The following is a 20,224-nucleotide window of genomic DNA, read 5'->3' as shown; positions in this document are numbered from 1 at the left end:
AATATGGTCCTAAATGAAGCGAATTCAAGTTAGATGCCAATTATCTCTTGGTGGGAAGTTTTTTTTGCCCTGTCTCTCTCAGACATTGAGTCTCCGCAGCATTCAAACAAGCTGTTCCGAGAGATGATGGTGCCATACGTACCGCGAAAAACAGAAAACCTCAATTGATTTCCACACAATACCTTGAAATGAAAGCTCAAGACTTCCAGCTTCAAGACAAAATGCAAAATGCAGGTGGAGAGAACCACGAGCAGCGTAGCTCGACGGGGATCGAAAAAAAACGGGAGCAACAAACGTTGGAAAGATTGGAAATTGCCGGGCTGCACGTCGGCCCATTCATTTGGCCGAATTGGGGTACCGCCTTTCACCCACCACAACTTCCCCCGAGGCCACTTGGACTACCAGGAAAACCCCCCTCTTCCGATCAGCCCACCATCATGGAGATCACTGATTTTGTTTTCAAAGAGCGTGAGGATCTTCTCCTTGTTGGCGACTACAATGCCTATCGGGCCCACGCCACCCGCAGACTGCACAAACTCCGCAAGAAGTTGGGCCAGGCGACCCCCAAAGGCCGCAAGTACACAGCCAAACCCACTGTGACCCCCGAGAATGTCGGGGCCAATGTTTCGTAGGTCTCACTAATAATACTATGAATCCCCAAAAGAGGTATTGAGGAACTTTTCGGCTGACTCCCACTGCTTGTCTAGATATGTACACCTATTGCTTTTGGGATCCGAACGAGCCTGGGCGCAAGCCATGCATATGAAGTCGACACACTCTGCGGACCCAGATGCGAAAGGAATCGCCGGCGCAACCAGACGCCATATTATTTCGCGGTTGAACAAAGCTAAGGGATATGCGCAGCATCTAGTGGACCTGCTGCACGAGCAATCAGCCACCGGTGCGAGCGATATTGATATTCTTGAGGCGCGAGCCTATTTTGCTACGATCTCCGGGGCTCTGTGGCTGGAAAAGCGACGATGGGAACAGTGCCTACACGACTATGCCATTGCCAGAATTATTTATACGGCTTTGGGTCAGAAGGTCAAGAAGGATGCTTTCCGGGACTTGCTCACCGGTACTGTCGACCCGAGTCTTCGTTATGCGGCTTACCAAATGAAGCTACCACGCTCAAAGCCCACTTCCTCGCTTGCAATTGAATACTTCCCATCCGACTCGAACATCCGCTCGGAGGTGGAGAAGATCGACCCTTCTTGTCTGGCTGAAGAGGCCGCAGGTACACGGAGAACTGCTGAGGGCGAGGTGCAAAAACTACCCGAGTCTGTTACCTGGCGATCGCGCACTGTTCCTCTGGATGATGCCTCTATCTCCCAGGCTTTGGCTGCTGCTTCGGCCGCCGAAGAGCGTCTCTCTGCTTGGTTATCCGATGAGGGCAAGTCGGCCTCCGCTAAAGATCAGGCTGCCGCATACGATAATGTCATCATCGCCAGTCAGGATGCGGTCGATGCTACAAAGACTGCTCTCGATGACCTCACTAGCGAGGGCGTGGATCCGGGCGATAAGCGTATGCAGGCACTACAGATCACTCGCACCGCTGTCAACTACGAGCTTGTTGGCTGGCGTATTGGACGTAACCGTGTTCTGTGCGGCGAGCAAGATGGTCTTGTATTCAGCCAGGAACAGACGACCCAAGGCAAGACTGTCAAGCGTAATGCTGGCAATGGTAAGAAGCTGGCCAAGCTTCGCGAACGAGTGGTACTATACGATTCGACTCTGCAAAGTATTGATTTCATCCTTGAATTGCCTGGAGTTGCAGCCGACTCGACATTCGTACAGGATCTGAAGGCGAAGCGCCACTATTTCCGGGCACTGAGGTATGTATTTCCCCCCGCATTTACGATCTACTAGTTCTCTAATATGATGTCTGGCTAGATCTTTGGCTGTTGGGCGTTCTCACGGTGTACTGGGCAAGCCTACCGAGGCACTTGCCCTCTTTGCTCAAGCTTTGGACTTGTCTCAATCTGCGACGCCGCCTGCATCAGCAGAGTCGCAAGGACCTCCCCGTCTGGATGTCTCTCGGGCACAGGCAGGTGCCTTGGAGACTGCACTGCGCGGACTGGTCGCTCAGTACCGGGGATTGGTCACTCTGGAGCGACTGGAAGCTCAATCCGGCTCCGGCGAGCAGCGCCCACTTGTCGAGCGCCTGCACCAGTTCCAGCAGGGAACCGACCTCAGCAACCTTGTGCCGTATCCACCACAGATGAAGCCGGTGCCAGTGAAGCCTTTGTTCCTGGACGTTGCATGGAACTATATCGAGTATCCGCACGAGGGTCAACAGCAACAGCAACAGGAGGCCCCGGCAGCGGCAGCAGCAGCAGCAGCAGGGGAGGAGAAAAAAGGACGAGGATGGTTCGGATTCGGACGGTGAGCAGATACCTTATGTGTCATGTGTCATGTATTTATTTCATGGAATGGATGAATCGGGGGTTTGTCCTTTAATCTGCACACATATCTACTCATTCCATTCCTATCCCATGGCAGGGATCTCTCAATCTACAGTAGATCTGTCTCTGTCCAATACCTACATACAGTGTACATATGTAGTACATACATATCCCACCAATCAGAGTCAGGCCTTAGTCAGTACACGTGACCTACATCCGGGACAAACTGGAGCCGAGTCACGCTACTCCCCAAAGCCCTACAAAGTACGGAGTAGAAGAGTGCGTAACACAATCAGCAATTGTTAGGTGTATCTTCGCTATAGTGGGTTTTGTCTGATAGCCCATCAATTGGAAAGTCTGGGGTAATTTCAGTACTACTACCACTACTACTATTATAGCAAATATTGTGTTCCTGCTGTATTGTGTGTTGTAGTATGTACTAGTGGTGGACTCCAATCTACACGGTACATTACTGTACGGGAAGTATGGCAGTAGAGAAAAAGAACACAACTTCAGATCCAATGGGAGTCAAACTCATAGGTTCTTGTTCATCTGAATCCATCTGCACAATCTCCCATAGTGGGTCGATCAGGCCACAGTAATATGTAATAAAAGAATAATAATAATGGCTCGATAGTCATTCGCGGCTCGCCCAGCAACCGGGACTCGGAATTGGTCCTCCCGCCCCTGACCGATTGGAATTTCCCCCTCTCCACAACTCGCGCGCGGTGATAGTCCGGCTCCTAGGTCATTGCTTTTTTTTTCCTTTTCCTTTTCTGTTACTCCGTCCTCAGTCTCTCTTTACTCAAACTCTTCAAAGGCCTCTTCTCTGTGGCCTTGCCAGACATCATGGTCAACATCACAGGGAGTTTTGTCTCGCCATCCGCCGATGCGACACTTTCCCCCCAGCTGTTTGCGCCGGCGGGTCTTATCGCCTCCGTGCTCGATGGCTTCACCATCTGGAAGTTCCTGTTGACTCTCTTCGTTGGTGCCGTCATCTACGATCAATGTATGTGTGATCCGTCCCATCCTAGTCCAGTCTCTTTGTGGCAGACTTTTGTCGGTCCTTTGTCCGGTGGCGCGCGTCTTGAGATGAAAATATGAATCTAACATGGAATTTCCCCTTTTTCTAGTGAAGTACCACTACCTCAAGGGTGCAATCATCGGTCCTGCTTATAAGATCCCCTTTATGGGCCCATTCCTGGAATCTGTCAACCCCAAGTTCACCGAATACAAAGCCAAATGGGACAGCGGCGAATTGAGCTGTGTCTCCGTCTTCCACAAGTGAGCCTTCCCAAAATCAGTCTCTCCGGACAATGGCCGGGCTGCTTTCATGCTTCCAAGTTCATAGTGCCATCCTCGCGATCAATTGACTAACTCTGCGCCAGGTTCGTCGTGATTGCCTCGTCCCGTGATATGTCCCGCAAGATCTTCAACTCGCCCGCCTATGTCAAGCCCTGTGTCGTGGACGCCGCCCACAAGCTTCTCGGAAAGACCAACTGGGTTTTCCTTGATGGCAAGGCTCACGTCGACTACCGCAAGGGTCTCAATGGCCTGTTCACCCGCCAGGCTCTGTCCTGCTACATGCCCCGCGTTGAGGAGGTCTTCAACGACTACTTCCAGCGTTTCCTCGATAACTCCGCCAAGGTCGAGCACAAGCCTACTCCCTGGATGCCCCAGTTCCGTGAGCTGATGACTGCCCTGGCCTGCCGCACTTTCGTCGGCTACTACATGTCCGAGGAGGCTGTCCAGAAGGTCGCCGATGACTACTACCTGATTACCGCCGCGCTCGAGCTGGTCAACTTCCCCATCATTCTGCCCTACACCAAGACCTGGTACGGCAAGAAGGCCGCTGATATGGTCCTCGACGAGTTCTCCAAGTGTACTGCCAAGTCCAAGGCTCGCATGGCTGCTGGTGGTGAGGTTTCCTGTATTCTGGACGCCTGGGTCAAGGCCCAGCAGGACTCTGCCAAGTACCGTGAGAAGATTGAGAAGGGTATTGCCGTCGACGACTCTGAGAAGCCCGCCCAGGTTCTCCGTGATTTCTCCGACTTCGAGATTGCCCAGACTATCTTTACTTTCCTTTTCGCCTCCCAGGATGCCACCAGTGCCGCCACCACCTGGCTGTTCCAGCTCTTGGCTGACCGCCCTGATGTCCTGGAGAAGGTCCGCGAGGAAAACCTGCGCGTCCGTAACGGTGACCGTAAAACCGGCATTTCCCTTGAGCTGATCGATCAGTTGACCTACACTCGTGCCGTCGTCAAGGAGACCCTCCGTTACCGTCCCCCCGTCATTATGGTCCCTTATCTCGTCAAGAAGGATTTCCCCATCACCGACAAGATCACTGTTTCCAAGGGCTCTATGATCATTCCTTCCGTCTGGCCCGCCACTCACGACGAGGATGCCTACCCCAACGCCGACTCCTTTGAGCCTGAGCGCTGGATCACTGGTGACGCTGAGCAGCAGTCCAAGAACTGGTTGGTCTTCGGCACTGGTCCCCACTACTGCCTGGGCCAGAACTACGCCGTCTCCTCGCTGATTGCCATGATTGGCAAGGCCAGTCTGGAGATGGACTGGGAGCACTTCCCCACAGCTCAGTCGGAGGACATCAAGGTGTTCGCCACTATTTTCCCCCAGGTATGCATCATCACTTACCTCTGCAAATTCCCCAAGTCACGAAACACAATCACTAACCGCTTTGTACACAGGATGATTGCCTTCTGAACTTTCGCCCCCGCGCCTAAGCAAAAGCAACCCCAGTCTCAAAAAGTAAAAAAGCATGAATTTGAACCCGGCCCCGACATCCGGATAGAAGGGCTCGGTCACGTTTCAACAAGTCCTTTTCTGTCCTGGAGATGGCGGGGCCTGTTCGAACTTTTTTCTTCTCTTCTCATCTCGATCTGATTTGGCCGACGTGGCAGATCCCTCTTGTGTAAGGGGTCCCTTGCCCTGGCATTTGGCCTCGCATTGGGTTGCACTTTGAGAACAAAGTTACTCCCCTTATACCCCCGCGTCCCGTGTCCTGTTTCCATTATATGTTTATGACTGCGGCCCGTGTGGGCGCGCTGCGATGGAGCATTTCCGGGGTTTTCTTCATTCTTCTTTCCGGGCTCGAAATGGTCACGAGCCGTGCACATTAGAATAATATTAATTATTTTTTGGTTTGATGTTTTCTTTCAGTGTAGATACCAGTAGTTTTGATTGCAAGGGATTCATGTGTTAATCCGACGGTAAATTCAATTTACGCCTGGGCGTTCTATCCTTCCAACTTCCAAGGTTCAGCTTGAAGTTGAAAGTTACTACCTGCCTAGGTGCCCCAGGTGCTTCGGCTCGTAGTACCTAGGTAGCCTGGAGGTATATATTCGCAAACTACAGCCCAAGGGCTCTTACGCTGCTGAAGCCTAACTTCAAGTTGAATTTGTGGACCCCGTACATTCAAGTTGGTCCTGAGGTAGAAGATAGTAAATGCCCCACGTTTCTATTGACACTGGCTTTCTATTAGGACTCGGGATAATTTGGGTCCAAACCGAAATACAGTCGTGAAGACCGTCTCTATCGAAACACTGAGTCATGTGACCTGTCCCTTATCTAATTAGAAATACTATATTAGGAAGGCGGCCACAACTGGCACTATGGCTGACATCAGATCGCAACCCCAACATCAACCTCCGCGGACTTGGCCACCAGCTCAAAACTTAAAGACCCCCCCCCCAATGAAATAAGAGTCATGGCATCGGCATTCCAACCCGTTATCCGGCGCTCAGCCAGCACAATCTCCTTCACAGCCCTCAAAACACCAGCCCGCCAATTCCTTCGCTCAACCTCGGCCCTGTCCGCAACGACCCGAGGCCTTACCTCCCTCTCGCGCCGAAGCGCACTCACAACGCAGAGCAAGCAATATCAAATCCAAAACCAACAGACTCGAGCCCACGGAATCCGCTGGTCAAGCAACCAACCCAAGGCCGAAGCCGACCCTGAACAAATTACCTTCCGACAATGGGGGTTTGAAGAGGTATGTCGAACTTGAACTACACTTCCTCACCATCTATACAACATCACTCCTTCCCTCGTCATCTCCTTAGCAAAAGAAGTCTCCAAATCTGAACCATCGCCCCACTAACCTCGTCGAAACAGATAACAGCAACCCTCCCATCCGCCTCCCCCTCACCAACCCACACCCCAATCCTAATCGACGTCCGCGAACCCGCCGAACTAGCCCAAGGAATCATCCCGCACGCCCTGAGCATCCCGCTTGCCTCCCAACCTGACGCAATGTACCTCACGCCAGACGAGTTCGAGACACGCTTTGGATTCCCCAAGCCTGTTGCGGATGGCAAGACGGAGCTTGTTTTTTACTGCAAGGCTGGTGTGCGCGCTGATGCTGCGGCCCGGTTGGCAGTTCAGGCTGGGTATGATGCCGAGAAGCTCGGGGTTTATTATGGGAGTTGGTTGGATTGGGTGAGGAATGGGGGGAAGGTTGAGGTTTGGGATGGGGATGATTAGAGTGCTGGTGGAGGGGTATCTTTGTTTCACTATGTTTTCTCTACGCATGGGAAGATCCAAGGATTTGGGGACTTGAGTTTACGTTCTTGTTTGGCGATGGCTGTGTGAGGGGGGGCTGTACATACTTTCGAGTGGGAAGATATCAAACTGTCAAAGGTGTTAGGTAGAGACTGGTTAGTAGGTTTTACTGTATAATACGGACTCCAGATCTAACAACATTCATTAAAAAAGCAGCTATAACAAAAATAATCTGTTAAGAACCAGGCCTCTTTCCCCTATTCATGTACAGGTGCCTTTTTGTCCCTGTCCAAACGTTCAAGTCGTAGTCGGTCATGGTTATGTCCATATCACAAGCAATAAAAAAAACACAGAAAACTTTTCTTCTCTCGCTTTTGGATGGATATTGTCATATCTCGACATTCTCATTCGTTGGTTTTTTTGAGAAGATGCCGCACCGGAGTGATGCCATGATCAGGGCTGTGATGGGAGGAGCAGGCCTGGCAATAACGAACGGGGTGTGACCGCAACTGAAGCATCGCTAATAGAACACTTCTCGAGCACCTGCATTGTTGTCCGAGGACTCACGATCAGGGGATGTCGAAGAAAGGCTTGAGCTTCTTGACCAATCCCCACTCCTCCATGGTGATGTCGGCACGGTAGAACTCCTTCAGAGTATCGATACTTTGACGGGAGATGGCCGAGTACAGATTGTCACTCTCTTCGAGGTGACGGCCGTACATAGGCTGGTTGGCACCCTCGATCTTGATGGCAACGGAAGGTTGACCCTTCTTACAGATGGGGATGGCCTTGTGGTCACGCTCGATCGATGTCCTGCAGCGATGAGATTAGTACTATGGAATAGGGATAGGGGAGCTTGCGCTGGGAACTTACACTCTGCCGAGCTTAATAATTTCCTTGACACCGCTCGCGTTGGTTTTGACAGCCGCGAGAGGGGTGTGGAGACGCAGGCTGCCCTCAATGACATCGATACCGATGACAATGGGGTCTGTCTTGTTGAAGATAGCAACAGGACGAATCACACAGGGGAAAACAGCATGCATCTTGCTTTCTTCCTTGCGCTGCTCGGCAATCTGGGCCATGTGGGCGGTGAAGTCATCGAAGAGATGGTAGATAATATCGGCAGTGAAGATCTTGACACCGACATCCTGGGCGTAGGCAGCGGCATCCTTGTCAACCTTGACATCGAAGCAAAGCATGATAGCGTATTCCTTAGCCTTCTCCAGCATGGTTCCTGCCATCATCACATCACGCTTGTAGACAGGACCAATGGAAATGTTGGCCACGGGAATCTTGGAAACGCGCAAGAACTCCAGAAGAGCCTCCAGGGAACCAAGGGTGGAGGCCTGAACAGTGACACCACGGTTATCGGTGGAAACCTTGCTGAGCAGGGCCTCCAGATCGGACATGACTTCATCTTCAAGGTCCTCCTCATCGTCATCGGGACCGACGACCATCAATCGAGAACCAGCAATGGCGTGTTCAAGGTCGTTGGCAGCAATCTTAACACCAAGGGCGGCCTTGACCTCCTTGTTGTGGACATACTGCGACTTCAGGCGCAGTTCCTTGAGAGGTGCGGGGGTCAACAACGCACGGATATTCGTTGTGATAGGCCCGTTGGTACCGCAAAGAACCACACGATCACCCTCGCGCAGGATACCGTTGGACAAGATCACGTCAATGGTGGTACCGAGACCCTCGATGACCTTCACTTCCAGAACAGTACACTCAACTTCTGATAGATACATCAACGAGTTGGTCATACGTTCCTGGGACAGGGAAGTCAGAAGCTTCAGCATGTCAGGAACACCCTCTCCAGTATGAGCGGAGGTAGGAACCAGCGAAACATTTCGCGAAAGGTTCTTGTTCTCGAAGAAAAGCTCAGAGTTGAAACCTTGCTCGGCGAAAGCCAGCTTGGTGGCCTCCAGACGAGTGCGGAACTCGTTCTGAACACCCTTGTTCTGCATAGCCAGACTGTCCTCGAAACCGTTGTTGTCAATCTTCTTCCAGCCGTACAGACGATCGATCTTGTTTAGTGCGACAATGAAAGGAGTCTTGCGGTCACGCAGCAGACGCATGGATTCCAGAGTCTGGGGCTCAAGACCGTGCATGATATCGACGACTAGAATGGCAATGTTACAGAGTGAGGAACCTCGCGAACGCAGGTTGGAGAAAGACTCGTGACCAGGGGTATCGATAATCAGTAGACCGGGCACCTTGAACTCGAACTTGCCATCCTTGTTGACAACCTGGGTCTTCTGCTTCAGAGCATCAACGGGGAAGTAGGTGGCACCAATCTGTTGGGTAATACCACCGGCCTCACCCTCTTGCACGTTGGTTTGGCGAATCTTGTCCAGCAGCTTGGTCTTTCCGGTATCGACGTGACCAAGAATACAGCAAATAGGCGAGCGCAGGTTGTCCTTAGAGCGGGCGGCCAGGGCCTCTTCGTGCAGCCTCTTTCTGCGCTCTGCGGCCTCGGCCTTTCTCTGCGCGATGGCTCTCTGGTTGGCACTTTGCTCCTCATCTTCCGAGGAGTCCTCATCAGAAGAATCCTCATCAGAATCCTCCTCGGAATCCTCCTCAGAATCCTCCTCCTTGGAGGCAGATTTAGGCTCCTCGGTCTTGGGAGCGTCCTTGTCGCCCTCTTCGTCACTGGAAGCATCCCAGCTATCCTTAACATCATCATCCTCAGCAGCAGCCTTCTCCCAGTCCTCAACGGCACCGTCGTCTTCAGCAGGAGCGGCGGCGGCAGCTTCGGCCTTAGCCTTTTCCTCAGCCTCCTTTTGGCGGCGAGCATCTTCAGCCTCGCGTTGAGCGCGAGCACGTTCAGCGGCAGCCTCAAGATCTTCCTCTTGCTTCTTAGCGCCCTTCTTCTTGTTGGTATAGACAGGACGCTTCTTCTCAGCACCGCCCTCTTGCAGACCCGCGACTGAAACACCAGATGCAAGCATCTGCTTCATGCGCATCTCACTCTTTTGCTGGGCCTCCCTTTGGGCCTTGGTGAGAAGCTTGCCCTCCCGACGAAGCTGTTCCTTCTTTTCGCGCTCCTTCTCTTTTTTGACGGCGCGAGCAGCTTCGCGCTTCTTTTCCTCCTCCTCCTCCAACTTCTGGGCGGCTTCCAAAGCGGCCTTCTCCTCGGCCGCAATACGCTCCTCCTCCTCGCGCTGTTGACGGAGAATCTCCTGTTGCTTTTGCAGAGCGGCCAGATGCTTGGGCAGTTTCCGGCCCTTACCAGCGGGCTCTGAAGCGGCAGCAGCGGCAGCAGCGGCAGCAGCATCTGCTTCCTTCTTGGCATCGGCGGCAGCCTTCACCTCATCGGCCTTCTGTTGGGCAGGAGTTGTCTTCTTCTTTGAGGCGGCCTAATAATAGTAGATATTAGATTAGTAAAGTCATATGTATAATATTCATTGGGTAACCATACCTGTTCCTTCTTACGGGCCTTCTCGCGCTCCTTCTTCTCACGCTCCTTCTCCTTCTTTGACTTCACACGGAATTCGCCTTCCTCGGGCTCATCTGTGGCCGGGGTAGGAGCAACTTCCTTAATTTGCTTCTTGGGCTTTCCGGCAAAGACGTCATCCTCGTCGAAAGTTCCCTCCTCGGGCTCCTTGCTGGCAGCGGGGGCGGCTTCGGCATCCTCACCCTCCACGAAGTCATTGGTTTGCTTGCCCTTCTTAGCCTTCTTGGCCTTGTTCTTGCGAAGAGCAGCCATCAGACCACCGACGGGGGCCTCCTCATTTTCATCGCCGTTCGCGGGCTCTCCGGTGGGAGCATCGACAGCCGGGGCTGATTCGCCGAGATCGGCCTCCCAGTCCTCCTCTTGCCTCTTGCCTCCCTTCTTCTTGGGCGCCATTTTGGGGGTATAGGGGGTTGTGGTGGTTTGGTGTATGGGTTGAGGGCTGATCAAAGGATCGCAGTGATCGCACAAACGGAGCTAACCGTTCGTTTGCGGGTGGTGAAGAATCGTGGTCGAATCACGAACCGTGATTGTTGAGTTAAGATGAGTCAAAGACCTCAATCTTAAAGTCCCCGGAAAAGAAAGGCTGGTGGTTCACCAAGGGAGTGGGGTGGGGAGAAAAAGAATTTCGGGAAGGGAATCTCTCAATGTTTCAATGAGTGGTCAATGGTGGGGAACCTCTGACTTCCTTCCCAAAGTTGCCACGAACACACGAGGCGAATCTAGTAGGATTTGGATATGAGCTAGCAATCTTAGCTATTTTATCTAGAGAGACTTGATCTTTTAATTGTTTCAGATTTTTATTGAATTTTTATTATTTTTACTTTTGTTGTGTTCCTTTCTTTCACCTCGCTAATCGTGATCATCTGACTTGGTCTCAAAATGGGAAATGGCCTATTCTATGCAAGTACATGAAGAAGACGTCAAGTATACTATTGGTCAGTGATGAAGATGAAATATTCAAAATACGGTGGCATTGTAAGGATCCTTTGCTATCTCGGGTTTCAAATGGTAACATGGAGGAGTCGCTGGAGCCATGCCATAATGGACTTGAGATAATCCTCATCATCAACGTCCAACACCGAGTACGCCAAATCTCGTAGTCGATTCTGAAATGTCACAGCTGCGTCTTCAGGAGAAGAGTCTAGCGATGCTACTAGGTCCTCAAATGCCTTGGTGCCACGTTGGGCTAGCCGGCCCAGGATATCCCCGTCGACCTGCGTGTTGTCTTTCTCTGGTTCTCTATACGAGGGCATTCGTCGTCGTCTGGGCTCAGATCCAGAATACCGCGATCTGAGACCGGGTTCACCTCGAAGGCAGATCACTTGTAGCAGCCACAGTAAGGTCATTTCATCTTTTTTGACGACCTGGAATCGATAGAGCGCACCACTGAGAGCGAAGCCGTAAACGGCGCTTCCCTTGGACCAACCAGAGACACGTGAAAGCGAGTTCGAATCGGTAGAATCTCTCGAGTCCAACACGAATTTGAGAATAGAATCGGGAAGCTTGTTCTCTGCCGTTAGAGGGGTCGTGAAGCCTCGGTCGCGGAAACCTCCTGGTGATAGCAAAGGCGCTCGAATCCGGCCGCCACGACTGCTCAAGAATACCATGGGCTTTTCCCCACGACAGATCTGATGGGCCATTCCGTCGTTTTGCTGGAGGTCCCAGGCATGGCTGATCAAGCGCCCATCCTGGACTTCGTAGACGAGGAAACCGTTCCGTGCTGTGGTGACGAAGACAAAGGTTTCATAAGCCGTGATGCCAACGACCGAGGATGGAGCCGTTCGTCCAGCATTTGGGGCCCATCGTGTAGTAGCTCCCTTGGAACTCATTGGGATGATTTCTTTCCCTGCCCCAATTATCAGGCTATCCCCGTAAGGCGCGATTGCGCGCACAGGGCCAGGCATATCGTGCACATGCTTTGTTGCACATTCAATCTTGGAAGGGTTGGCAGGGGATGCACTTGCTCGCATGATGATAACTCGCCCCTTGGGAGGCTCATCGGAATCAAGTGCTGCAAGCGAAGTTCCAATAGCGATCAGGTGAAATTTATTCCCGTCCTTTTCGAAGACCCAGTCCAGAATGCAAGTAATTATCTCTCCGGCAGCGCCGTGTCCTTTCCATAACCTATCATCGTTTGGCTTCACATGTGCTTGTAGATTTGGATCGACGAAATCAATGTATGATCTTGTGGTTTTCTCAAGAGGCGCTTGCGGGTCCTCTACTTCGGTGACATTGTATGAGACAATGAATCTCCTGAGATGTTCGGAATACGCCAGCTTGTTGGGGTTTCCGGGTAAGCTGATCCTTCGAGGAACCATTTTGGCCTCTTGCGTTAGCGAGCAGATGAGAAGCTCGCCATCTGCAAAGCAATAAAGAGTCCCGATAATTGGTGTTGATTCTTGCCCGCGGGGGTTGGCTAAACCAAACCCATGAAATGTCACGGGGAAATAGGCAGGCTAGCTCATGGTCAGTTTCGATTGACACCGGACAATAACAATAATGAAATTTCCGACTTACATTGTTCTGATCTGTGATCCAAACTCGCCAAAGAAGGCATTCTCCTGGAAGGTTATGACTGTATGACACCCTCCAGAGTTCATCACCACATGTGAACAAGGCAAATGAACCTTGGCTTTGAAGCCGAAGGGAGGTTCTCCCAATATTCCATGGTTTTTGTTGTTGAAAACCTAGCAATTTTTCGAATCAGCGTGCATCAACTCTCGTGGATTCGAATTGTTCATACCTATCATGTCACCATTCTCAAACCCGATCTCGAATGGGACAAGTATACCACTTCGAAGACCGCAAAGTAGAAATGCGTGTGGCCTTCCTTCCCAGGTAACTTGAATCATTGCTAGACTCTCAACGGCATGGGAGATATCCTGGTCCCCTTCGATGGATAAGTGATGCTCCAAAAGGAATGAAATATTTCCATTATCAATCGTGAATACCATCACATTACCATCACCTGTGCCCATGAATATGAAGACGGCACTTCCTGTAGCCTCAAATGTATTGATTGAGAGACATACAGGCTCCCTCTGAATCTCGAACAATGGCCCGGAATCCAGTCGAACTTCGTCCGGTGTAGCAACGAGCTGACTGAACTGAAGCCCAAGTCTATTTTGATGTCTCAGGGCATTGACTACCGCCGAGCTCCGCCCATCCACAAACACGGCGGCAAGTGTGGACTCGGGCTCATGAGGAATGCAGGTGTTCAAAGACATCTCTCCAGGGACGAACAAGTGAGTAGCCTTTTCTGTCACTTGGATCAGCACGCCCTCGGGAGTGCAGCCAGCTGAAAGTGTTTGAGCAGCATTATCAAATCCTGTATCCTCTTCGTGCAGTGCAGTGATTCCTTCTTTCATGTCTGGCTTCATTGAAAGTAGGAGTGTCGAGAGAGGATCTGAGAGCAGCACGTAAATTTCATGATTCACTTCGTCGATCATTACCCACATATCCCGGATGCTCAAGAATTGCTCCAGAGGAGTCGTGGTACCCAACTGAGCCTCAATCCCATACCGGAGCTCATGAAGAGCCCCATTCGAAGAAGACGGAGAGCTGACGAAAAGGCGCTTGCGCGGCACATCTACTCCCAATTTGCCGCTTGAATCAGGAACCACAACAGCGTCAATCACGGGAGCCCAGTTCAGGAATTGCTGTATACACCTTGGGGGACACCTGGCCTCGACTTCAAAAAGCCCACCATCAGACATGTTCCCAGATGCAAGGATGAAATCGCCACCTTCATGGCCCATGTCAAGGAAGGCAAACCCGGTGTCAACATGAATATGAACCTGGCCTAGGGTACAGTCTGACTCGAGATTTCCCTCGTTGCCAAACTCAAGGAGATGAATCCAACCGTCTTCTCGAGCGAGATAAATCCCATCCTTTTGTTGACTGTAAAGCCAGTTGCGCGTAGGCCTTGTCCAACGAGTCCAAAGGGAAACTTCTTTCATGACATCTCCGTCGGGGATGATTGGGCTATATCCGATTCGGTTTGAGGGGCCACTGCGAGGGTAGACTGCCATAGAAGATGAGCTTATCACCAAAAAGGCGGACTCTTTGGTCAGCGGAACAATTGTGCTCGGTAACCTATCCTCCTTGTGGAGCTTAAAATTGTTTTTGCGAGGGTTGTTCAAAGATGATGGATCTTTCTCGTTCCATTCGTAGATCTCTGCAAAAGTGTGTCCATCTCTGGCCACTATGAGAAGTAGTATTATTTTCTCATCCGAAAGCGTCCTTGGGTACAGAAACTCCATGAACAGAATATTGCCGTCGATTCTGTAAAAGCATTCCTATAGATAAAAGCTCTGAATTAGCATGTTTTTGACAGTGATAGTTCAATTACTGTGACATACCTTTTCAATGGGATCGAGCTCGCCTAAGAAGACTTGTTGATCAATCACGCCAGGTGATTTGAGGAGTAGAATTCCGAAGTAGTTACTTGCTGCCCCAACTGCGATCGCACGAGACCTAGGATTTGGTTAGTTCAAAGCTAAAAGCCCACTTTGCAATCGTAGCCAGACTTACTTTGGATCAACGGCAACATGCTTGCCATATCTCTCGGCTAGACTCACATCAACTGGCAGAGGGCGACGATAGGTAACAAATTCTGGTTTTGACGATATAGGCCCACGTGGGCAACAGAGAAAAAGGAGTTCTTTGTAGTCAAGAGAAAGAACGAGCATTTGAGAAGGCAGGTTGTCATGATAATCCATATAACCGTTGCTCGCCAAAGTAGGTCCTTCGTTCTTCAACTGTTGATCCCAAGGAACCGGAGAGCGGATATCGAGAACTTTTGCCGATATTATGGTCCCGTCGAAGTCTGACTTCTCCATCACATCTTCCAGGTAGCCACCATTAGCAGCCTCTTTGATCTGAAGTCGCCGATGCCCCACAAATACAACATCATTCATTTTCTTGCTCCGCAGACGGGCAGGAAGAATCCATTGAATGACCGGACTGGGTAGAACCGTCTGAGTCAAAAGCCCAGTTATTCCGTGATCCAGCTCCGGTTGCATGCCGGTTCCCTGTGACATATTCGTTGCCAGGCGGGACGAAGTGACGATGAGAAGAAATGTCTAAAACAGTGACGTATTCGGAGATTTATCTTCGGCGAGGGAAAATCATCGATGGAACGGGCGGGGCGGCAAGAGGAGTGAGATCAATAGTAGGGAACAAGCCCCGACTGCAGGGATGAGGCTCTCGTCGTGAGCTGAGCACAGACTCCACAGCTTGACTTGACAAAGAGCCAATCGACAAAGATACAGCCGGTGGTGAAGGTTGAGGCTTCTGGCGCAAATTTGCTGTTTCCACAGTATTGCAGTTGTCTAGTTCCTTGAGGGTTTTCAATGATCAACTTTGCGTGGTCATGATCGAGATGTCAAAAGTACCGATGTGGGGGCCGCTGAATCAGTTGACGGTCTTTAGAATTCAATGCCTGTTTTGTATTACAAACGCACGTCGGAGCATCACCCTGTCAACAGTGAGTGTAGCCTTCACTAGTCTTTTAATGTGCGATAGCCTCGTCGAACTCTAGCTATCAGATTAATACTCATGAGATCCAAAGAAACTGGAGAGTCTGCAAGACTTACAGCTTCAATGGCGGAAGATGTATTTTTTTTTCCAGATCTTGATCCGCTCGATTTAGATCTAGTATCTTAGTCAGTTATTGTAACAGGGAGAGGAGATAGGAATTTCATGTATACATGTATTCAATAGCTCTGCTTTATGCGTCCGCGTATCGCCTGCAGGGTGTTCTTTCACGAGTTCCGGGGTCTTGACTTCGAGGATTGGCCGAATAAGGTCAAGCTGGCAGGCTTATGAAAGTTCTCTTTGTTTTTAGTTCTTTGACTTGGCCAGCGGAGCCCAGCAGTAGATAGATCAGGAGCTTGAAATGGTGATGTTTTGCCGATGGGAGGGGATCACGTTAGTTTTTGGTCGCCTGAGGCAGCCGGGCGGGAATCAGCGGGGGCTCCGCTCTTCTGCCGATGGGATGCATGCGCTTCCCTTTGGTATCGCCGGTGCCCTGCAGGGAATGCAAGGAGAAGGTGTGCAAACTCTGTTTCTGATTCCTCAAATATCATTTCGCTGTGATCGCAGACCTGAAACAAAATCGGGGCTCTGAGTTGTCAAACCAGGTCAAATCGGTGCCCAAGCTTCAGGCATCATCATCTTGCGTCGAAATCAACTAGCAAATCAACTATCAGAATCGTGACGGCTACCAATGGCATGATCCTGGGCTGTGATTTCTTGGTCACAAACTTCATTCTCACGACGCGTTTTCCTTTCATCAATCCAGTTTGGCCTCTTGGTCACTGTGAAGCGTGACAAATGGATTCACCAGACATCAAACACCACGACAGCAGCCCTTCGGAGAGCCCAGGCATAGTTGACGATGAGAAGCTTTCGGTCGCGTCGTCTAACGATTCCCAAGAGTTATTGAAAACACAGCAAATGGAAAAGGTACGAGCAGAGAAAGCACAAGCAATTCGTCTGGCATGTGATACCCATGACGTGGAAGCGCTGGTCTCGTATGCGACAAGCGAAGGTGGTTTGATTGAGGATGAATTACGACGAAAAGCTTGTAAGTAATAGCTTTTGCAAATGCTATTGGATAGTCTCTGAGCTAATTACCGGTAATCAGGGCCTATATTCTTGCAATGCGATGGAAGTACACCCGTTGACGAACTCAAACCCCTGGACAGTTTGCCCCGGCATCGTGATGAAGACCAGGTTGAGCTAGATGTCAATCGCTCATTTGTTTACTATCCCAATGGTTAGTGCGAACCGCAATACAGTCTATTTAGTTTGTGCGATATCGCTGATTGAACTGGTTTAGCCCCCGAAGATGAGCTCTCGCAAAAGAAAGAGCAACTCTCCGATCTGATAACACAGATTCTCAGAAATAACCCCATGTTATGCTATTTCCAAGGATATCATGACATTGTGCAGGTTCTTCTTCTCGTTCTGGGCCGTCAGAAGGCTACACCGGTCATGGAGAATTTGTCTCTTTTCCGCATTCGAGACTACATGCTTCCGTCACTCTCCCCAGCTGTGAAACATCTGCATCTTATTCCTGCAATTATCGAGACTACTGACCCGGCACTATGCCAACACCTCGACAACATCCAACCATTCTTTGCTCTCGCGGCAACTCTTACCCTTTATGCCCATGACATCCAAGAATACAGCGATATCGCCAGGCTTTTCGACTTCCTCCTGGCTCGAGAGCCCGTGGTCGCCATCTACTTGTTTGCTGCAATGATTCTTTCCCGGAAGAAAGAGCTTCTGGCAATTCCAGTGGACGAGCCCGAAATGCTTCATTTCACCCTTTCCAAACTCCCATGTCCGCTCGATCTAGATGGCCATATTTCTAGCGCGGTGCAGCTATTCAACGACCACCCACCAGACTCGTTACCCTTCAAGGCATGGAAGCACATCTCTCGCTACAGTGTTCTGAAGACTTCGCGCGACCTGTCTCATCGTCCGACAAGGGAGGAGGCAGTAAGACTGTTCGAACGACAAGCGCGGCAAATCCGTCATGAAGAGCGTCGGAAACAAGCTCTCGAATTTGCCTGGAAACATCGCCATACTGTGGGCTCTATGGTTTTGGCAATTGCCATCGGTGCTGCATCCATCTACATTCGGAAGAGGGGCCTTGACACCTCCATCTGGTCTTATTTGGGTCGACTCCAGACCATGGTCCTCGGATAGAAACATGATTCATGCCGAATTCCTCAAATCCCCCTTTGTACAATAACGACTAAAACAGCTCCCAACCACAGATTGCTTCTATTCTGAAAGGATTAATTCAAAATTCATTTTTTTTAAATAGCAATATTGGAAATAGTAACGTAAATTTAGCCATGTAGTCAGAGAAAATGCGGGCATAAAGTACTCTTACTCATCTTAATAGGACCGTCTGGGACCAAGTGTGGCTGAAAGTGTGGCGTGGCCCGCGGGAGGGAAAGCTGATGTGTACACTTCCACCTCCCCGATAACACCGAGACTCTCCAACTCAATCCCACCACAATGGCAAACCGGGGCTACGACGTGGTTGTCGACGTGGACGCCGAGGTGAGTCCAGATTTTGTTGTATGATTCATTTGTGTTTAATTACTCACTCTCTAACAGGGCGACCTCGGCCATACCGACCTCCAAGAGGACCTTGAATTCCACCCATCAAGTAAGTTCCCCAACGCCAGTCCTGGCTTTTCGGCTTGAACAACATTCTAAATACCGCTCTTGTAACTGCATCACAGACTTCGAAAACGATCAACGAAGTGCCAAGGCCCAGGCCGATTCGCAGCCTTTCCTGGGCGGCGGTAGCTCCTCGCGCGCCGGCCGTGATCGATCCCCTGGCGGCACACCCACCAAGCACAGCTGGTGGTCGATTCACTACTACGAGCGGTTTTTCGATGTCGACACAAATGAGGTTCTGCGCCGCTGTCTCGCCACGCTTTACCCGCGCTCCAACTTCCTGGATGTGCTGGAGGGGAATGCGGACTTGTACGGCCCCGTGTGGATTGCAACGACAGTCGTCGTGATTCTCTTCTTGACGGGTACGATCTCACAGTGGCTATCAAACCGCCACGAAGACCACTTCGAGTACGACTTCAAACTACTCTCTGGTGCGGCGGGTCTCATCTATGGGTATACTGGTATTCTGCCGATTGCGCTGTGGGGTGCTCTGCGCTGGTTCGGGAGCTCGACGGCTGATCTGATCGAATGCTGGGCTCTGTACGGATACTCTAATTTAGTTTGGATTGCTGTGGCGCTATTGAGCTGGAGTCCGTTGACTGCGCTCAACTGGGCGCTTGTTGGTGTTGGCTTTGCATGGACGACTTTCTTCCTCCTGCGGAACCTTTACCCCGTTTTGAACGCGACGGATGCCAAAGCTAGCAAGATTCTTTTGATTTTGGTTGTTGTCTTGCATGCGGCCCTGGCTATTACCATCAAGTTCCTTTTCTTTGCGTGAGTGCTTCTGCCCGGTCTCAGCGCATGTTACTGGCCCAGTTTGGTACTAATCTTACTTCACAGGCACGCTAGCCCCGTCGAAGACAAGAAGGACAACTAGAGTCCAGTTTTACTAAAACATGGAGACGGAGTGCAAAGATTGTGTGGGTTAAGATATTGAAAATGTCGCCGGTCTTGCTCGGGTAGCATGTGGTGTCTATGTTTTCTTAGTATTGGTGTGATCTGGATACGACTCGGATCCCATGTTTTGTATGTGTAGTATGCGCAAGCCATCAATAGCCTGTAGTTTCAATGAATGTCCGATTTACATCTAATCAAAGATCATCATGATCCTTCAAGTTCAAGTTGTTGTCCCCGGTTTACCTACTACTAGTACAACCACCTGGGCAGTAGGCATAATTCAAGTTCAACAACTTGAACCTTCAATTTGAAGTTGTTGTATTTCCGATTGGCTCACAATCTGAACAGCAGTACTTCAAGTTTTTTCTACCTACGTACCATACTAGCTTCCAGGGCTGGAATGAGTACCTAGGTAGTAACTCAGGCTATCTCATAATTTTACTAGTACCTTCTACTAGTACTGGTACTAGGTAGTAGCCCGCTCGTGAGTAATATTCCGAGTTTGTCTGGGCATCCAAATCCTAGTACCTGCCTAGGTAGCACGCAGCCCGAGATATATACTACTACCAGGTATTTCCAAATTTCAGGCTGTAGAACAACTTGAACTAATCATCTACTAGTATAGGCAAAATCTTAGACTTAAATGAAGCTACTACTAAAGATTTATCAATAGTACCTAGGTAGTGCTAGCTTGAAGCCTCGGGGCTAGGCAGCCGTAGTAGTATACATACTAATGCCA

General features: G+C 50.5%; 7 protein-coding genes across 7 annotated transcripts; 5 read left to right on the top strand and 2 right to left on the bottom strand.

Annotated features, from left to right (window-relative positions):
• Positions 1–221: 221 nt before the first annotated feature.
• Positions 222–2,383, top strand: N7533_002422 (signal recognition particle subunit SRP68; the record flags this gene model as incomplete). The annotated part of the gene is made up of 3 exons (XM_057099072.1): positions 222–628; positions 708–1,835; positions 1,894–2,383. Coding segments are annotated over 3 exons (2,025 nt in total), but the record flags the coding sequence as incomplete, so codon positions are not given.
• Positions 2,384–3,254: 871 nt separating this feature from the next.
• Positions 3,255–5,149, top strand: erg5 (C-22 sterol desaturase erg5; the record flags this gene model as incomplete). Its single annotated transcript, XM_057099071.1, has 4 exons — positions 3,255–3,414; positions 3,539–3,689; positions 3,794–5,042; positions 5,114–5,149. The coding sequence occupies 4 exons, from the start codon at positions 3,255–3,257 to the stop codon at positions 5,147–5,149; spliced, it is 1,596 nt and encodes a 531-aa protein (XP_056964207.1).
• Positions 5,150–6,132: 983 nt separating this feature from the next.
• On the top strand, positions 6,133–6,908 carry N7533_002420 (rhodanese-like domain-containing protein; the record flags this gene model as incomplete). The annotated part of the gene is made up of 2 exons (XM_057099070.1): positions 6,133–6,417; positions 6,540–6,908. 2 exons carry the CDS (start codon positions 6,133–6,135, stop codon positions 6,906–6,908), a joined length of 654 nt encoding a protein of 217 aa, XP_056964206.1.
• Positions 6,909–7,495: 587 nt separating this feature from the next.
• On the bottom strand, positions 7,496–10,776 carry N7533_002419 (putative mitochondrial translation initiation factor IF-2; the record flags this gene model as incomplete). Its single annotated transcript, XM_057099069.1, has 3 exons — positions 7,496–7,739; positions 7,800–10,285; positions 10,348–10,776. 3 exons carry the CDS (start codon positions 10,774–10,776, stop codon positions 7,496–7,498), a joined length of 3,159 nt encoding a protein of 1,052 aa, XP_056964205.1.
• Positions 10,777–11,384: 608 nt separating this feature from the next.
• thtA lies at positions 11,385–15,425 on the bottom strand (the record flags this gene model as incomplete). The annotated part of the gene is made up of 5 exons (XM_057099068.1): positions 11,385–12,839; positions 12,901–13,070; positions 13,127–14,681; positions 14,745–14,859; positions 14,917–15,425. The coding sequence occupies 5 exons, from the start codon at positions 15,423–15,425 to the stop codon at positions 11,385–11,387; spliced, it is 3,804 nt and encodes a 1,267-aa protein (XP_056964204.1).
• Positions 15,426–16,719: 1,294 nt separating this feature from the next.
• On the top strand, positions 16,720–18,102 carry N7533_002417 (TBC domain-containing protein; the record flags this gene model as incomplete). Its single annotated transcript, XM_057099067.1, has 3 exons — positions 16,720–16,972; positions 17,033–17,164; positions 17,228–18,102. 3 exons carry the CDS (start codon positions 16,720–16,722, stop codon positions 18,100–18,102), a joined length of 1,260 nt encoding a protein of 419 aa, XP_056964203.1.
• Positions 18,103–18,420: 318 nt separating this feature from the next.
• On the top strand, positions 18,421–19,465 carry N7533_002416 (Yip1 family protein; the record flags this gene model as incomplete). The annotated part of the gene is made up of 4 exons (XM_057099066.1): positions 18,421–18,465; positions 18,523–18,574; positions 18,651–19,362; positions 19,429–19,465. The coding sequence occupies 4 exons, from the start codon at positions 18,421–18,423 to the stop codon at positions 19,463–19,465; spliced, it is 846 nt and encodes a 281-aa protein (XP_056964202.1).
• Positions 19,466–20,224: the final 759 nt, after the last annotated feature.

The sequence above is a fragment of the Penicillium manginii genome (assembly GCF_028828005.1).
Source record: "Penicillium manginii strain IBT 31320 chromosome Unknown utg000002l:1.0-5564898.0:1.0-5567710.0, whole genome shotgun sequence".
Classification (NCBI taxonomy): domain Eukaryota; kingdom Fungi; phylum Ascomycota; class Eurotiomycetes; order Eurotiales; family Aspergillaceae; genus Penicillium; species Penicillium manginii.
This window is presented reverse-complemented; position numbering and strand designations above follow the sequence as displayed.